The 15,830-nt window shown below is 42.1% G+C and overlaps 1 protein-coding gene across 1 annotated transcript; it reads right to left on the bottom strand.

The window, feature by feature from the left end:
* Positions 1-2,950: 2,950 nt before the first annotated feature.
* ANKUB1 (ankyrin repeat and ubiquitin domain containing 1) lies at positions 2,951-13,605 on the bottom strand. The gene is made up of 6 exons (XM_081329597.1): positions 13,378-13,605; positions 9,748-9,891; positions 7,089-7,305; positions 6,105-6,219; positions 4,812-5,741; positions 2,951-3,520 (listed from the first exon to the last, which is right to left on the bottom strand). Exons 1-6 carry the CDS (start codon positions 13,465-13,467, stop codon positions 3,436-3,438), a joined length of 1,581 nt encoding a protein of 526 aa, XP_081185723.1. The 5' UTR covers positions 13,468-13,605; the 3' UTR covers positions 2,951-3,435.
* Between the last annotated feature and the right edge of the window lie 2,225 nt (positions 13,606-15,830).

Below are 15,830 nucleotides of genomic sequence, written 5' to 3'. Positions count from 1 at the left end.
AAAATATACAACATCTTGGAAATGGAATAAGTGAACTTCCAGCTCTCACGTATTAGATTTTCCTTTGTCTCTTGCTGTAAGAGGTCATAGAAATAGCAATGTTTGTGGCAATAATGTTCCAGCATATCTCGCCTCACCCCCATAACTGCTATAACTTATTGCTCTCCAAGTAGATTCAACTCAGTAAATTAGTACAAAAAGATAAATGATATGTCAATAATGATTTAATAGGAACATATGAATTCTAAGAAGTAGCAAAAATACATTTCAAAAGCATCAAAAATGTTTTATAAATTAGGATCAATTATATCTGACTAATTTGGGAATGGCATTATAGTAGAATTCAGACTTATCAATCACTCTTCAAGTTAGGATGATAGTACTTTTTGACATGCAAAATATTTTCATCCGCATAATATGTAAGCTAAGATTATTTTTAGTACCAACTTCTTTGCCCACCACAATCTTTCTCAAGGTTTGCAATAGTGACAAATATCTGTAGCTCGGGTATAGGATGAGGGTGAAAATTCGTTCTCCAAGCTTGTGAGTTGGTTTCCAAATGTTTCGTTACCAGGCTAGGTAACATCTTCAGTTTAATTTTTAATTTAATTTAATTTAATAATATTTATATACCGCCCTTCTCCCTGAGGACTCAGGGCGGTTTACAGGGCAGAATAAAATACTGAATACAAACATTAAAAAGAGATTAAATAATTGCCCATGTTAAAACAGTTGAAAAAGAATTCTAAAACACCAAGTTAAAAATTAAGACAATAGAAAACCCCACCAATCCCCATCAGGCTAGGCCGGCTTGTACAAACAGAAACGTCTTGAGATCGCGACGAAAGGAGCGAAGATCGGGCGCCATCCGGAGCTCTACCGGTAGCTGATTCCACAGCTCCGGAGCGCCCACAGAGAAGGATCTCCCCCTGGGGGCCACCAATCGACATTCTCTGATCGGTGGCACCCTGAGGAGGCCCTCTCTGTGGGAACGCACAGGGCGCAGGGAGCTTGATGCCGGCAGCAGATGTTCCCTAAGGTACTCCGGCCCCATGCCATGGAGGGCTTTGAACACCGTTACCAGTACCTTGAATCTCACCCGGAAGACAACTGGCAACCAATGCAGCTCACGGAGTAGCGGTGTAACGTGGGAGTATCGGGAGACTCCCAATACAACTCTCGCGGCTGCATTCTGTACCAGTTGGAGCTTCCGGGTGGTCCTCAAGGGCAGCCCCATGTAGAGAGCGTTGCAGTAGTCCAGACGAGAGGACACGAGCGCATGAGTGACCGTGCACAAATCATCCCGGCTAAGATAGGGCCGCAACTGGCGCACCAGGCGAACCTGGGCGAAGGCCCCCCTAGTCACAGCTCCTACATGGTCTTCCAAGGTGAGCCGTGAATCTAGGAGGACTCCCAAGTTGCGAGCCCTATCTACGGGGGGTAATAGTTCACCCCCCATAACCAGAGGTGGAATATCCGAATAAACCCGGGATGAAGGTATGCAAAGCCACTCAGTCTTGTCGGGGTTGAGTTGAAGTCTGTTCCTCCCCATCCAGACCCGAACCGCCTCCAGGCACCGGGACATCACGTTGAGGGCATCACTGGGGTGGTTTGGGGTCGAAAGGAAAAGTTGGGTATCATCAGCATACTGATGATACCCAACTCCAAAGCCACGAATGATCTCACCCAGCGGTTTCATGTAGATGTTGAACAGGAGAGGCGAGAGGACCGACCCCTGAGGAACTCCACAAATGAGAGACCTTGCGGTCGACCTCTGCCCTCCTGCCAACACCGACTGCGAACGTCCCTGGAGATAGGAGGAGAACCACTGTAAAACTGTGCCTCCCACTCCCAGTCCCCTGAGACGCCGCAGCAAGATACCATGGTCGATGGTATCGAAAGCCGCCGAGAGGTCTAATAGGACTAGAACAGAGGAATATCCCCTGTCCCGAGCCCTCCAGAGATCATTCACCAGCGCAACCAATGCCGTCTCCGTGCTGTGCCCGGGCCTGAAACCCGATTGGTACGGGTCTAGATAATCCGCTTCATCCAGGACCAGAGGGAGCTGATGCGCCACCACACTCTCAACAACCTTCGCAAGAAAGCGAAGGTTGGAGACAGGACGAAAGTTGTTTAATACAGCTGGGTCCAAGGCAGGCTTCTTGAGGAGAGGCCTCACCACCGCCTCTTTCAAGACGGCGGGGAAGCTACCCTCACTCAGAGAAGCCGATATAACTGCCTGGAACCAGCTGCGTGTCCTCTCCCGGGCTGCATAGACCAGCCAGGAAGGGCACGGGTCCAATAAACATGTGGTGGTGCTCAGCCTCCCCATGATCCTGTCCACTTCCTCCGGAGTCACAGAATCAAACTCCTCCCAGGTGATATCGACAAGACCGCCCGTGTCCTGCTCGTCAGACTCTGCCCAGTCAGAGTCCAGACCGGTCCGAATCCGAGCGATTTTGTCCGACAGATGTTGGTTAAACTCCTCGGCACGACCCTGCAAGGGATCCTCCCTCACCTCCTGATTTAAGAGGGAGCGAGTCACCCTAAACAGGGCGGCCGGGCGATTATCTGCGGACGCGATAAGGGTGGCGAAGTGGTTAGACCTCGCCTCCCTTATCGCAGCGAGATAAGACCTAATGTAGGCTCTTAGTCGCAATCGGTCGGATTCGGATCGGCTGGACCTCCAACCGCTCTCTAGGCCCCGTCTCCGACGCTTCATCTCCCGGAGCTCCGCAGAGAACCATGGAGCTCGACGGGATCTGCACCGGGTCAGGGGCCGCAGGGGTACAACTCGGTCAAGAGCCTCAGTGGCCGTCCTTTCCCAGGCTTCCACTAAGGCATCTGCCGAGCTGTGAGCAAGGGAGGCAGGTGGGGACCCCAGCGCTGCCTGGAACCTCTGGGGATCCATTAAGCGTCTGGGGCGGTACCATTTAATTGTTTATAGGGTCAGTGTTCTTCTGTTTATAAGTTAAAGAGAATATAAACAGATGAACACTGGCACTTCCATCCTCTAAACCCTGCTGAACATGTTATCAACCAGGTAACAAAATGTTCGGAAATCATCCCACAAGCTCGGAGAACGAACCTTCGCCCTCATCCAACCCATTCTTTCAGTGCCATTGCTTCAGATGGAGCTTCAGAAAAATTAGTGTGCAGATTGCCTACAATGTTTCTGTTTAAAGAATCCCCAATAGGAGCCATCCAAAACGTTCAAACATCATGTGTTACCGCTTCATATTTATATAAACCTTTTGTTATGCTTAATCCTTTTGGAATGTGAATGGCACTTCAAAGGCATTGGAAGGAGTGGAAAAGGGAATATTCCAGTATTCTCAGTATATGTATTAAGATAGCAACAATACAAGATGCCTTGTATCTGTAAACCTTTTTGGTTAGTCTCTCTATTATATAGTCTATTTCATCTGAGTCTTCTTAGTATGTAGGGTTACATACACTTTTTCTAGCTAGGGTTCTTGCAATGTCCAATTGTTGAAGCCAAGGCTTCTCTTTAAATTCACTGCAATAAAAGACATAGACATTTGTTACTTTGTGGCCACATACAAGGTATCAATTAATTATAAATACACACAAAATGTTGAGTCTGGACTCCTACTACACATTAAGAGAAAACATACTCTGAAAATAAAGATAGGTACCTGGGAGAAAACTCCACTCTGTGATATGTTATTTATGCTCATGTTGAAAGATACAGCTGGTTACTGTGATTTGCATTGTTTGATAAATAGACAGTATATAAAGGTAAAGGTTACCCTCACACTGAAGTGGTACCTATTTATTTGCATTTGCATGCTTTTGAACTGCTAGATGGGTAGGAGCTGGAGCCAGTAACAAGATCTCACCCTGTTGCATACCCAGCTTTCAGCTTTCCAGCTGACTAGCTCAGTCTTTAACTGCTGAGCTATCGTGCCCCCTCAATATGTGTGTGTATAAATTAAATTGGTTGCTAAATTAATGTATTTTTGGATTTGACATACTGCACTGAACAGTAAAAACTAATCCATCCTCTGTATTTGATTCCCTAACCTCTTCTCAGAAGCTTCTCCCTAGAGAATGTTGGAAACTTGACAGAGATGTTGCCTAATGAAGTGGATCAAAAAACATTTTTTCAGGAGAGGACAATCCACACTATTTAATAGTTTTTTAAAAATATATTTCATGATTCTGCAAATCAGCTAAAATCAACTTGCTCAGCATTGACCAGACTCTCCCACTCCTTTCTAAGGTGGTTATAGTTTACTGAAATTACTGTTGCCACTTGATGGCAGTATCTGTTCATCAGAATGTTTAGTTTTTCAGCAGCTCCTCCAAACGATAATTGTAATTGGTAATAATACACGATGGTTAATTATGAAGCACTCCTCATTCTTTTTAACATCTACATGAAGCAGCTGGAACAGATAACCTGTCACATAGGTTCTTGTATCATCAGCATGCTAATGATACCCATTTATTTACCTTTACCCCAGGTCAAACAGGTGACGTGGTAAACTGTATCATTTGTAAAATGTTCTGAATACTTATGTCACAGAAAAAAGCCCAAGGCTAGGTAGACTGTAGTCTACATGCAGGCCTCTCAACATTTGGGTTGATGCCCCCTGGCCCTGTGAAATCACATTGTCAATTATGGCAACAAATCACTATTTTTGCCACACGTTTTCCAACTTAGTTTTGGGATAGAGGCATCTCTTTTAAGACTGGGAATGGAAGCATAAGGTCTCCCCAAGAAAAAATAACAACTTCTGATGCCAGTTTCTAACATGTATTTTTGAATAAACACTGATACATACCTGGCTATAGCTAAGCAGTAGATTGCATTCTCTCTTGGAGTTCTTCCACAGTATTTTGAAAATGACTCCAGAGAAGGATTTAGCAGAAACTCTACATTAGGTATGGAATAGTAATAAGCTGGCTTGAGGACAGAATTAGAAGGTAGAGGAACTCTTGCTAAACACATATTTTGGTCCATATATTCTTCACTAAGCCGTGTGTTCTTCTTCCTAGGCTTCCTTTTTTGGCAGTGTCTGTCTTTGTTACCTCTCTTCTTTGCACCTGCCACTGGAGGAAATCTAACATTTTTCTCTTTGAGGTACATATCAGATATGGTCAAATGGTACCAAGATTGCTCATGTTGAAAGCGATTATTTAAATCTGGCAGCGTGCAACCTCTGCTGCTGGCATGTTTGATCATGGCTGAGCAAAAACCTCTGGAGGTCATTTCTGTTTTTGTGAAACCATCCACAAAGACAACATCCCCAACTCGTGTTCTGAAGACTGCAGCAGGGTTGCACTTCTTGGTTGAATAGATATTATTCTGAGATTTAAGAAGCCACAACTTTAACTTAATATAGATTTTCATGGGCAGAGAGAATGTAGGATAAGAAACCACTGACCATAGCTTGGTGACTAAATACAATACACAATCTTTATATCTGTGCTGGATACATAGCTGCAATGGAGTCTGCCCTGCAGAATTTTGACATTCAAGGGATAAGGCACTGTAATTAACAAATGCTTTCAGTATCATAAGTTGGCCTGCTTCTGCAGCTGCATGAACGGGACTTTTCATGTTGTTGGAATGATCATCTTCCTGGCACCATTCACGATAAGGATGCACACCTATTGTTTCAGTGGGCTTCACTCCCTTTTTCAGGAGCCAAGTTGAAACCTGAAGGTGTCCGAAAAAGGCTGCCATGTAAAGAGCTACTTTCTTTTGATATCTGAAAGGAAGTATGTACAAAAAAAATTGGTATAGCATTTCCAAAATCATGTGTAATCACAATTACAGTAGAGAAGTCAGTATGCATTTACATAAAGAGTCGCTGATGTTACCCAGCACTATGGTTAATAAGTAACAACCAGCACTCTAAAATGGTCTTGGAAGCCTATTGTAACCAATGCAGCAAAGGCAACATAGGTACAGTCTTGCAATAGAAGATTTGACCTTCTTGATTTTAACTTTCACTTTCTTTCCCTCTATTCCCTCTATCCTTCAGTTCTCACCACTTAATGACTATCTTGGAATAAATGTTCTCATCTAAAATAAAACTGAATTTTGAAAAGTGTATGTTGAATCTTCATACCTGAGTATTGGTTCTTCCTTTGACAGATAGTACTGGATCTTGAGTTTGCTTCCTAGGATACAGCTGGTCAAGAATTCTCTCCATCCATCCCAAACATCCAAATGAAGAGTTGTGCCTGTTAACAGAAAACATTGTCATTTAGTTTTGCTTCTATCTTTGTTGGCTAGAAGGTACCACTCATTCTCTTCTGGAGTACTAGATTTTAATATCTATAGTAGCAGAGAAGCTAAAAAAAAATCACATGAACTATAGCAGGAAAAGTGAAGTTTAGATTTAGAAAAGGACTTATTTACATAGTATTATGGATACAATGTGAAACTGAATCAATATTAATTCTGAAGAATAGCTAATTATTTAACTATAAACATCCTTCAAAATGTCCAGTTTTATTTTTTTTTATTAAAGTTTTACAAAACATTTTTTACAATACATATCCCCAAAACCCACCCACCCCAAACCACCCCCCTTCCCCACCCCCACTTCCCAGAGCTAAATACAGGGTTATAGATATAATAATCATATTCTAACTAAAAATTATCCATAATATAAAATTAACCAAATTCATAATGTGCTTTAACTCCCCTTTAACATAGATACATACAAAGTACTAACACTAAAATTAATAACAATATCCCTCTAAAATCTACTCATAAGTAAATGTCCAGTTTTAATTGCTTACTAGTTGCTTATGTTCTAACATTTTTAAATAGTCAATCATGTGTGGGTATTAGGATTTGAAAAGACAGTAATATGGCATTGCCAAATATGAAGACTTATTTCATTTTCTCTCAGTAAAATTGTAAATATTTCTTATAATATAGTTCTGTATATGGCTAATCAGAAATAGCTTACTTTAGATTCACTGTGACTCATAAACCATCTGAGATAAAGACATCTAGACTACAATTCTGAGTAACCTAGATAAGATTTGAAGGTCCTATACTTATCAACTAAAACAGATATAATACACAAACAGTCTTATACCTATATCTAACTGATAATTGTTCAGAGTATTGCAGTCAAACATCTCCCTGCCCTCTGGAGTCCTGAGACAATAAATGCTACTTGGAAAACCACATTTCAAGGTCACTAAAGTTTTCAGCTCTGAGACCTTTGATGAAAGAAGATAAATCCTTCCCATTATGGGCAATTTTTCATGAGTGACCGCATTGTATACATAGAAAATTGGCTTGTCTTCTTCCTGGTGGAGAAAACAATATTAATGAATAAAAAACATAATGTATATGACATGACTTCAATAAGTTAGTTCCCCTTAGATTTGTTGAACTACAACACTACATTTCTACATTTATAATTAAAACTCCTAGTCATAAAGTCCAAATATTTGGTGGACATTGGTTTGAGGAAGGCAATTTTGAATGTATGTGCAAGAAATGTCCTTCACATAAGGCAGTAAGGTTTATCTTACAATTTGTTACAGTAGATAACAATTTGTTATTAACTGTAAATAAAATAAATTAGATTGTGATTTTTTTTCTCCTGATTGTACCCACCTTGTGAAGCATAGCTTTATCATGCCATTCAAGGACCAAATGCAGCCCTAGGCTTGAACAATGCTGTATATGCTCTGAGAATTAGGTTTAAAACTGTACCCTCTTAAGATCAGTCCTGGTAGTCTTTGGATAAGGTGAACATTCTTTTTTTCCAGGCTTAATTTCCATCTTCAGAATGAGAATAATCACTAGTACGCTTCTCAGAATGAAAGTATAAAGCCAGAAATCATATAGAATATTTTCCATAATTAAGAGAATTGCAATGGAAGTGCTTGTTTCTCATGTGGGATCTAAAGCTTGGTTATGGAAATCTTTAATTGCTAATGGACTTGTATGAATGCAGTTCCTTTTCAGTCTATTTTTTTGCCTTATTTAGAAATTAAGTCATGCTGAGTTCAAAGACTAGATTGAGAAGCAGACAGAAGCTCTAATGCTTTTCTTGTTTTTATGTCCTATGTATTCAGTAATGCTGTGCCAAGAACAATAATTTTGGCTTACACACCAATAGGTGTGTAAGTGTTCTCATGGCCATAAGAGGAAGCTAGTAACGTAGCTTCTCTCTCTCTCTCTGAATTCACTGCTCTCTACTATTACTGATTTTTTGCTCTGCTGTTGGTTTACTACTGTTGTAAACCTGAACTGTGTATTGACCTCTGGACCGGTAAGAAGACTTTGTAGTTTGGATTACTCCTTGGACTGTTGCTATTGTTTATGACCTGGACTGTTTATTGTTGACTGTGCATTTTTGTTTTTACACCACCTCAAAGTAAAATACTTTTTGCTTTTACAACTCAGTGTACTCCTGTGTGTGACTCTTACTGCTCTCAGTACCCTTCCTTGTCTGTGCAACTCTTTGGTAGCACAAGGAGACCTCTGCACAACAAATTCCTTAACAAAGGCTATCTACAATATTTGTTAACAAATATTTGGATTAAACCAGTATTCACATCATGGCACAGCAATTCTTTATATTTAAAAAAATAATGTGCAATTTTGGCACATAAGTCATATCTCATTTTCACACTGCAATCATGGTATAACCATGATTTATTCAAGGTTCTATCTTACACAAAATTATGTATGTATCCTTCTGCTCCTTATGGTGGCAGAAAAGTATGATGGCAGTTAATTTTGTAAGACCAGTAAAATCATGACCAAAAAAAGTTCAAGAGTGGTAGGGCAACAGAAAGGTAAAGGGGAAAGCAGAAGAAATGCACAAGGCGTATTCAGGAAAATTCCCTCCTATAAGCACCACCTGGTATGGACTGCCATAATGACCCCAAGAGATGAATTATGCCTTTTGTACTTATCTCTCAATGTTGTACACAAGCATAATACCCACTACTGTGGGATTTGTACGGTAACGTCATTATATATACTTCCTCATTTTCTCCCCTGTCACCCTCCCACTTGGACCTGTTTCATCCCCAGTCCAGTCTCCATCCCATTGGGCTATGTTTAGAATTGTATTCAAGCATTGTTTGAAGGACCGGTTGCAGGGAAGGAGGAAAGGTTGTGAAAGATGATGTTTTGGGTGTGTTGCTTGGCTCTAACTGAAACCTATCAACTGGGCCTGAGATTAAGACTGTGTAATGAGGACAGTTTTAAAAAGCTGTAAAAACAGTTAGTAGGTATCTTCATGCTGCACTTAAGGGATGTGCGGATGAGCTATGTTTGTATGTTTTTTTGGAAACGTGCTGCTGCCACTAGAGAAGTGTATCAGATTCCACCAAAGACTGTTTTTTTTTTGCTGAAGATTCCATTAAACCTGATATACACCTCCATCCACCATTCTCAACCACTCTTATTAGGCATAGTATCAAGCTTTGCACTACAATGATGGAGAACAACTGATGAACAAATCAAATTTTAGAATACATAGCATACCAAGACCCCAAAAATATATGAATTGTTCATTTGAAAGAAAACATTTAAAAGTTCATTGCAATCAGAATGAGATTAAGGATTCTCACTGTCTTTATGCATTCTGCTTTATTATTTGAAGATTACTGTATTTCATTTGAAGATCAGATTCTTCTGATTACTCTTAAGTGATGCTAGCATAAGTTCTATAAAGTAGAGAGAGAATTTCTGTATTAGGCAGCCTTTTTGTTCTTTTTAAATCATACCTTGATGACACATTTAATTGAGGAAGAAACTGTAATGCCTACATCAGCAAGTACCCAGTTGTCCTTTAGCACTGCTCCTGCATATATCAGCTCCAAGTATCTCCTGCCTTTTTTGTCTTCAGAAAGTGGAACATGAAAATAATCCTTAACAGAAGAAAACAGATTCTTTTAATAAAAAAAACATAGACACTAAAAGTTTAAGGTACTATCCAAGTTATCATTCAATAGCCATAGTTGTAGAAACTATGGGGAAGGGTTGGAACTCAATAACAGGGCTATGGTTGACATATGGAATGTTTAGGCTCTATCCCTGGCATCTAAATGTAGAGTTGAAGAACCCTTTTCTAAAATTATGGAGAACAACTATCAGTCAGTGTGAACCAGTTTCCTTCAATCTGTCACTCTCTATTGCGACTAGACCAGAGCTCTCCAACCTTTCTCGGTTGGTGGACCTGAGGGAAAGGGAGGGGGGAAGCATTTTATGCATGTGCGTGCGCGCACACACACACACACACACACACACACACACAATCGGGGCCATGAGCATGCGCGATGCAAATGGGGCAGTGCTAGTGCCTGCATGACACTCACTAGCACCACCCTGTTTTCGCGCTGACGTAGTGCTCCGTTTTCACGCTGCACGGTGCCGCGTTTTTGCACTGCACGGCACCCCATTTGCATAGCGGCAGTGCCCCGTTTTTGCCGCATGGTGCCTCATTTTTGCCACACAACACCCCATTTGCATAGCGGCAGCAGCGCTAGCATGAGTGGGGGGTGAGTACATGCATTGGCCAGCCTGTTCTACGGTCTGATGGCCAGGAGGTCACAGCCCAGTAGTGGTCCACGGACCGTGGTTTGGGGACCCCTGCACTAGACCTGTTTCCATTATCCTACACAACATCCCATGTAGAAGTTAAAGTCCAATGCATTCAAAGGGCAAGGATTTGAAGAAGGTGAGTGCAAATATTAAGCTAGATAAATCAGTGCTTTGTTTTGGTATAAGGTACTTTCCTATGCCCATAACTAATATAAACATGTCACAGTCAACAATGAGATTAAACACAATTTAAGCAGAGCAGGGTAAAAAGCAACTCTCACATAGAATGAATGGCAAGTGTCAATATTGTACCTACATAGTTAAAAAAACTGGTTTATCTGTATGAGAAACATGGACCTTGAGCAAAGGCATAAAATAACTATGCCTGCCATACACAGATTTTGTTACTAATTTTTAGAAATACCAAGAATTGTAGCTCAGCAAGTTATAGGATTCCCTAGTCTTGTTTTACAAAGTGCCAAGAGTATACGTTTGGTTAAGATTTAACATTATTTCGATACTGCTGTTCTTCTTAGTTTACTGCCCCAAATAATTTACCATTAATATAAACTGACAGCAAACCGCACTCCTTACTAGTACCGATTATGTTACCTAGTTTGGATAATGAAATGTCTGCAAGAAAACAAAAGCTCAGAGAGCACCGTAGACCCCTCAGTTTACCATTAAACCAAAGAGGTTTGCTTAAAATTACTTGATATCAGCTCTGTGGCACAGTTATTCCAGTGCTTGATTTAACATGCATTTCCCTTTACGTGCCCTCTGATAAATAGTATAATGCAAGCAAGGATGTATGTTGCAATAGACAGTTTAACATCTTCTGCAAGATAAACTGGCCAGCAGTTTACAGTGGATTACAATGGATTCTGTGAAGAATCCCATATGCTTACCAGTTCTGCTCTGGCTCCAAAATTCTCTGAATAATATTCTAGGACTACAAAGTATTTAGCTAAAAATTTGAATCAGTAACAACAAATGATTTCTGCTCTTGCATTGGAATCAATCTGAATGGTCCCATTGTACTTGCAGTGGAAGGTGCAGTACCAGATCCTGTACTCTTGTTGTTTCTGTGCGGAGCATCTTAGCACCAGGCTCTGTTCTGGTAATATTAATGGTCTGAATTTTTTTATATGCACTCTGTTTTAAATCTGGTTTTTTTTTACTCAATGGTTTCTACTATTCTATAAGTAAAGTTAAGTTACATAGGACTGAGTTGTTTTAGCTGCAATCCTATGCCCACAGTCAGGCTTCTCTAAATTCTACTGTGTAGCTACAGCATTGCCTTCATGGTGTAATAAATAGTTTTTCTGCAGAAAAAGAGAGCCATTAACAAACAATAAAATCTGCAATTCACATCAGTTAAAGTGTGTGTGTGTGTGTGTGTGTGTGTGTGTGTGTTCTATACTCCAGGTTTAAGTCCTTGATTTCTTTTCATTCTACCTTTTGTGGCATTCTCTTCAAGGTCATGGAAAGCAGCTGCAGTTGAGATATGTTTCCATAATTATTCTCTCCAGCTTGAGAAGTGTATGGTCCCTTCCTTGCTAGTTTCAGCCCTTACATTTCCTTCATAGGGAATCCCTTTGAATTTAATACGGCATCATTTGGAGTAAACATGTTAAAAGGAATGCAGAGTGTGCATATTCTTTGTATGTAGCTATTTTGCTATGCCATGTTCACACATATTGATATAAGTTTAATGGTGGCATAATAAATTATGAAGATGAAAAAGATGACGTTTTACTTTTCTATTCTTTTCAACCCAACAGAATGTTAGAAAATGGCTCAGGACTTTGCTCATCTGTTTTTATGTTTATCAACAAGGTAACTGCAAAAACTGAATAGAACAGGGATCCCCAACCCCTGGTCCATGGACCGGTACCAGGCCATGGCATGTCAGCAACCGGGCCGCACAAACAAGCAAAGCCCCATCCGTGGGATGCAGGCAGCACACAAAACCGCACACCCTCCGGTCTGCGGAAAAACCTCTGTCCATGGAATGGGTCCCTGGTGCCCCAAAGGTTAAGGACCTCTGGAATAGAACAAGAGAAAATTTGGTGGGAAGAATCTGAAAAAAAATTGAGTTTGAAATCAGGTCAAATCAAGATTGGGGGGCTGCAGAGAAAAACATGTAGGAAAAAAAATCCTTCAGTGTATTTCTCTAAGAGAAGCATTTGGGCAGTTGCTCAGAATGCTGCTGACTGTTCCATTCTAAGTCTGCTTTCTCACATGACTAAGAGCAGGGCTATTATTAAGGAGTTGGAAAAAAAAATCCCAAGAGCCAAGTTCTGCATGCTTTCCCTATCTGGTTTGTATTCTGCAATTAAAGGAAATAATACTAAATCAAAAGCACAGGAATCCTTAGGTTCCTTATGTACTTCAGCTCCAATGAATTCTGTGTAAATATGCTACTCATGTAGCTTGTGTTACTAGTTATTTTTTTTCTTTTTTAACCTCTCACATTCAATCAACATAAACAACTCTCCCATATAATGTATGTTGAGAGAGTTTTCAAATTATTTGCAGACTAATTTTCTAGAAAGTAACTGCTCAAAAGGGAAAAAAGAAGTCCTAAGATAATTCTAGTTTCATGTAACTTAGTGATAGCAACTTAAACAAAAAGCCTACAGGAAGCATGGTAACAACAGTTCCTTGTTTCACAAAAAGCTTTGTATATGCCGTAAAAGAGATTTCTCTTCATTTTGGCAGTGAATTTTATTACTGATTTCAATTTTTCACATGGACAGAAAGTCAAAGGTTCTAAAAAGAAAGCAATTTGATAAAGTTCAAGTTCTTACCTTTATCATCAGTTTTACATCTTGCACAGTATTCTCCGGTGAAATATCAAAAGACTCACAGAGTCCTTCAAAAGCGACAAATATTCTCATTTTGAAAGATGTTATTTGAATTCTTCAAATGTCTTTAATAAGCCTCATCTTACCACAAAAGAGGTGAAAAAAACCTCCCAATTTTGTGCTGTAAGTATCCAGTCTAAACGTGCACATCCATCTTTAAAAGCAAAAGGTACCCTGGAAAATCCTCTGAAGCAGCCAGCCCATGGAATCTGAGAAATAGTAAGAAGAATTTGATCATAGGCTGAGTTAAAAAGAAAAAAAAAGTTTGCTTTACAAACCTGATTAAACTTTCAAACCACGTATTGACCAAGGCAAGCATGAACAAGATTTCAGCATGTATATGCCTGGTCCCAGCCAATCATACAGCAGTATTTGCTCAATGATATTTATTTAAGCTCAAACAAAATACAATCTCTTGGCTTAAATTAGTATGTTTACCTAATTGTTCAAAACAATCTTTAAACTTTCTGTAATGAAATCTAAGCTTTGTACTCGTGTTACCATGACAACCTTGTAAACCTGTTAATGTGACTAGCCTTGCCAGCTTAGTTTGGAAACCAGCGGTATCTGGCAACAGCTTGAGATTTTCAGCAATACGTAAGTAAGATAATCAGGGGGAAAACAAATGTATAACTATTTTATGTTCTTGTACTCTACTGTTTCCTTTAGAAAAGGGAAATATTTTTCTGTCTATAAGGAGGAAAAAGATTCTGGGAGAAGACCCCAGGCTTCACAGCTTTCTGAAAGGCCAAGAGATTTGGGGCCTCCCTGGTTATCAAGTGGGAAACTGACATCATATATCAATAAACACACTCAGCAAACCATAGGACATCAGTTTCTTACTCCCTGCTCAATGCTAAATCATTCACAAAGCATTTTATTTACTCTCAACATACTTTACTTCAAACACAGTGTTCCAATATCTCAGGGGCTGCCACAAAGAAGAGGGAGTCAAGCTATTCTCCAAAGCACCTGAAGGCAGGACAAGAAGCAATGGATGGAAACTAATCAAGGAGAGAAGCAACCTAGAACTAAGGAGAAACTTCCTGACAGTTAGAACAATTAACCAGTGGAACAACCTGCCTCCAGAAGTGGTGAATGCTCCAACATTGGAAGTTTTTAAGAAGAGACTGGACAGCCATTTGTCCGAAATGGTATAGGGTTTCCTGCTTGAGCAGGGGGTTGGACTAGATCAGACATGTCAAACACAAGGCCCGCGGGCCACAAACGGCCTGCCACATGATTGAACCCGGCCCGCACAACTCTCCCAGAAATTACAAAGGTCCGGCCCCCACCACCTTGGCGCCGGCCCAGCTGAGCACTTGCTCAGTAGGAGGCAAGTGCACGTGGGCTGGTGGAACCCAGCACCATTTGCATCTCATTAGTCTCCTGCGGCTCCAAAAAAAAAGTGGAGGAGGAGGAGGTAGGAGGTAAGAGGGAGTGAGGTGGGATGCGGGGGGGGGGAGGACGAGCAACACCCAGCCGGTGAGGGGGAGAGATGCCCAGGCAGGAAGGCAGACTTGAGGTAGCCGGAGAAAGAGCCACAGATGGCTCCTATGCCGGGCTTCTTTCGCACACGGGCTCCTTTGCCGGGCGCTGCTGAGAGTGAGCAGAGGCGCCCGACCCGGATCCTGCAAGGCCCGGCTGAGATGCGCCCCCAGCAGCGGAGCCGCTCCGGTTTCTCTGCCGGGATTCTTTCATGCACAGGCTCCTCTGCCGGGTTTCTTACGCGTGCGAGCTACTTTGCCGGGCGCTGCTGAGAGCGAGCAGAGGTGCCCGGCCCGGATACTGCAAGGCCTGGCCGAAATGCGCCCCCAGCAGCACCAAACAAAGTAGCTCGCACGAGAAACAAGCCCAGCAGAGGAGCCTGTGTGTGAAAGAAGCCCGGCAGAGGAGCCGGAGCGGCTCCACTGCTGGGGGCGCGTCTTGGCTGGGCCTTGCAGGATCCGGGACAGGCGCCTCTGCTCGCCCTCAGCAGCTCCCGGCAAAGTAGCTCGCACGCGAAACAAGCCCGGCAGAGGAGCCAGAGCAGCGAGCAGAGGGGCCCGGCCCGGATCCTGCAAGGCCCGGCCAAGACGCACCCCCAGCAGCGGAGCTGCTCCGGCTCCTCTGCCTGGCTTGTTTCGCGTGTGAGCTACTTTGCTGGGCGCTGCTGAGGGCGAGCAGAGGCGCCCGGCCCGGATCCTGGAAGGCCCCGGCCAAGACGCGCCCCCAGCAGTGTCAGGCAAAGTAGCTCGCACACGAAACAGGCCCGGCAGAGGAGCCTGTGCATGAAAGAAGCCCGGCAGAGGAGCTCCTCTGCCAGGCTTCTTTCGCGTGCGAGCTACTTTGCCTGAGGCTGCTGGGGGCGCGTCTCGGCCAGGGCCTTGCAGGATCCAGGCCGGGCGCCTCTGCTC

The sequence above is a fragment of the Vipera berus genome (genome assembly GCF_964194415.1).
Source record: "Vipera berus genome assembly, chromosome: 5".
NCBI lineage: Eukaryota > Metazoa > Chordata > Lepidosauria > Squamata > Viperidae > Vipera > Vipera berus.
The sequence above is the reverse complement of the archived record's forward strand: the minus strand, read 5'-3'. Positions and strand labels throughout refer to the sequence as shown.

Coding starts and splice junctions, on each gene's coding strand:
- ANKUB1 (XM_081329597.1), bottom strand. CDS start 13,467: ATGAGAATATTTGTCGCTTTTGAAGGACTCTGTGAGTCTTTTGATATT. Junction 7,306..9,747: donor CAATTAAATGTGTCATCAAG/GTATGATTTAAA, acceptor TTTCTCCACCAG/GAAGAAGACAAGCCAATTTT. Junction 5,742..6,104: donor AAGGAAGAACCAATACTCAG/GTATGAAGATTC, acceptor ACTTCCTTTCAG/ATATCAAAAGAAAGTAGCTC.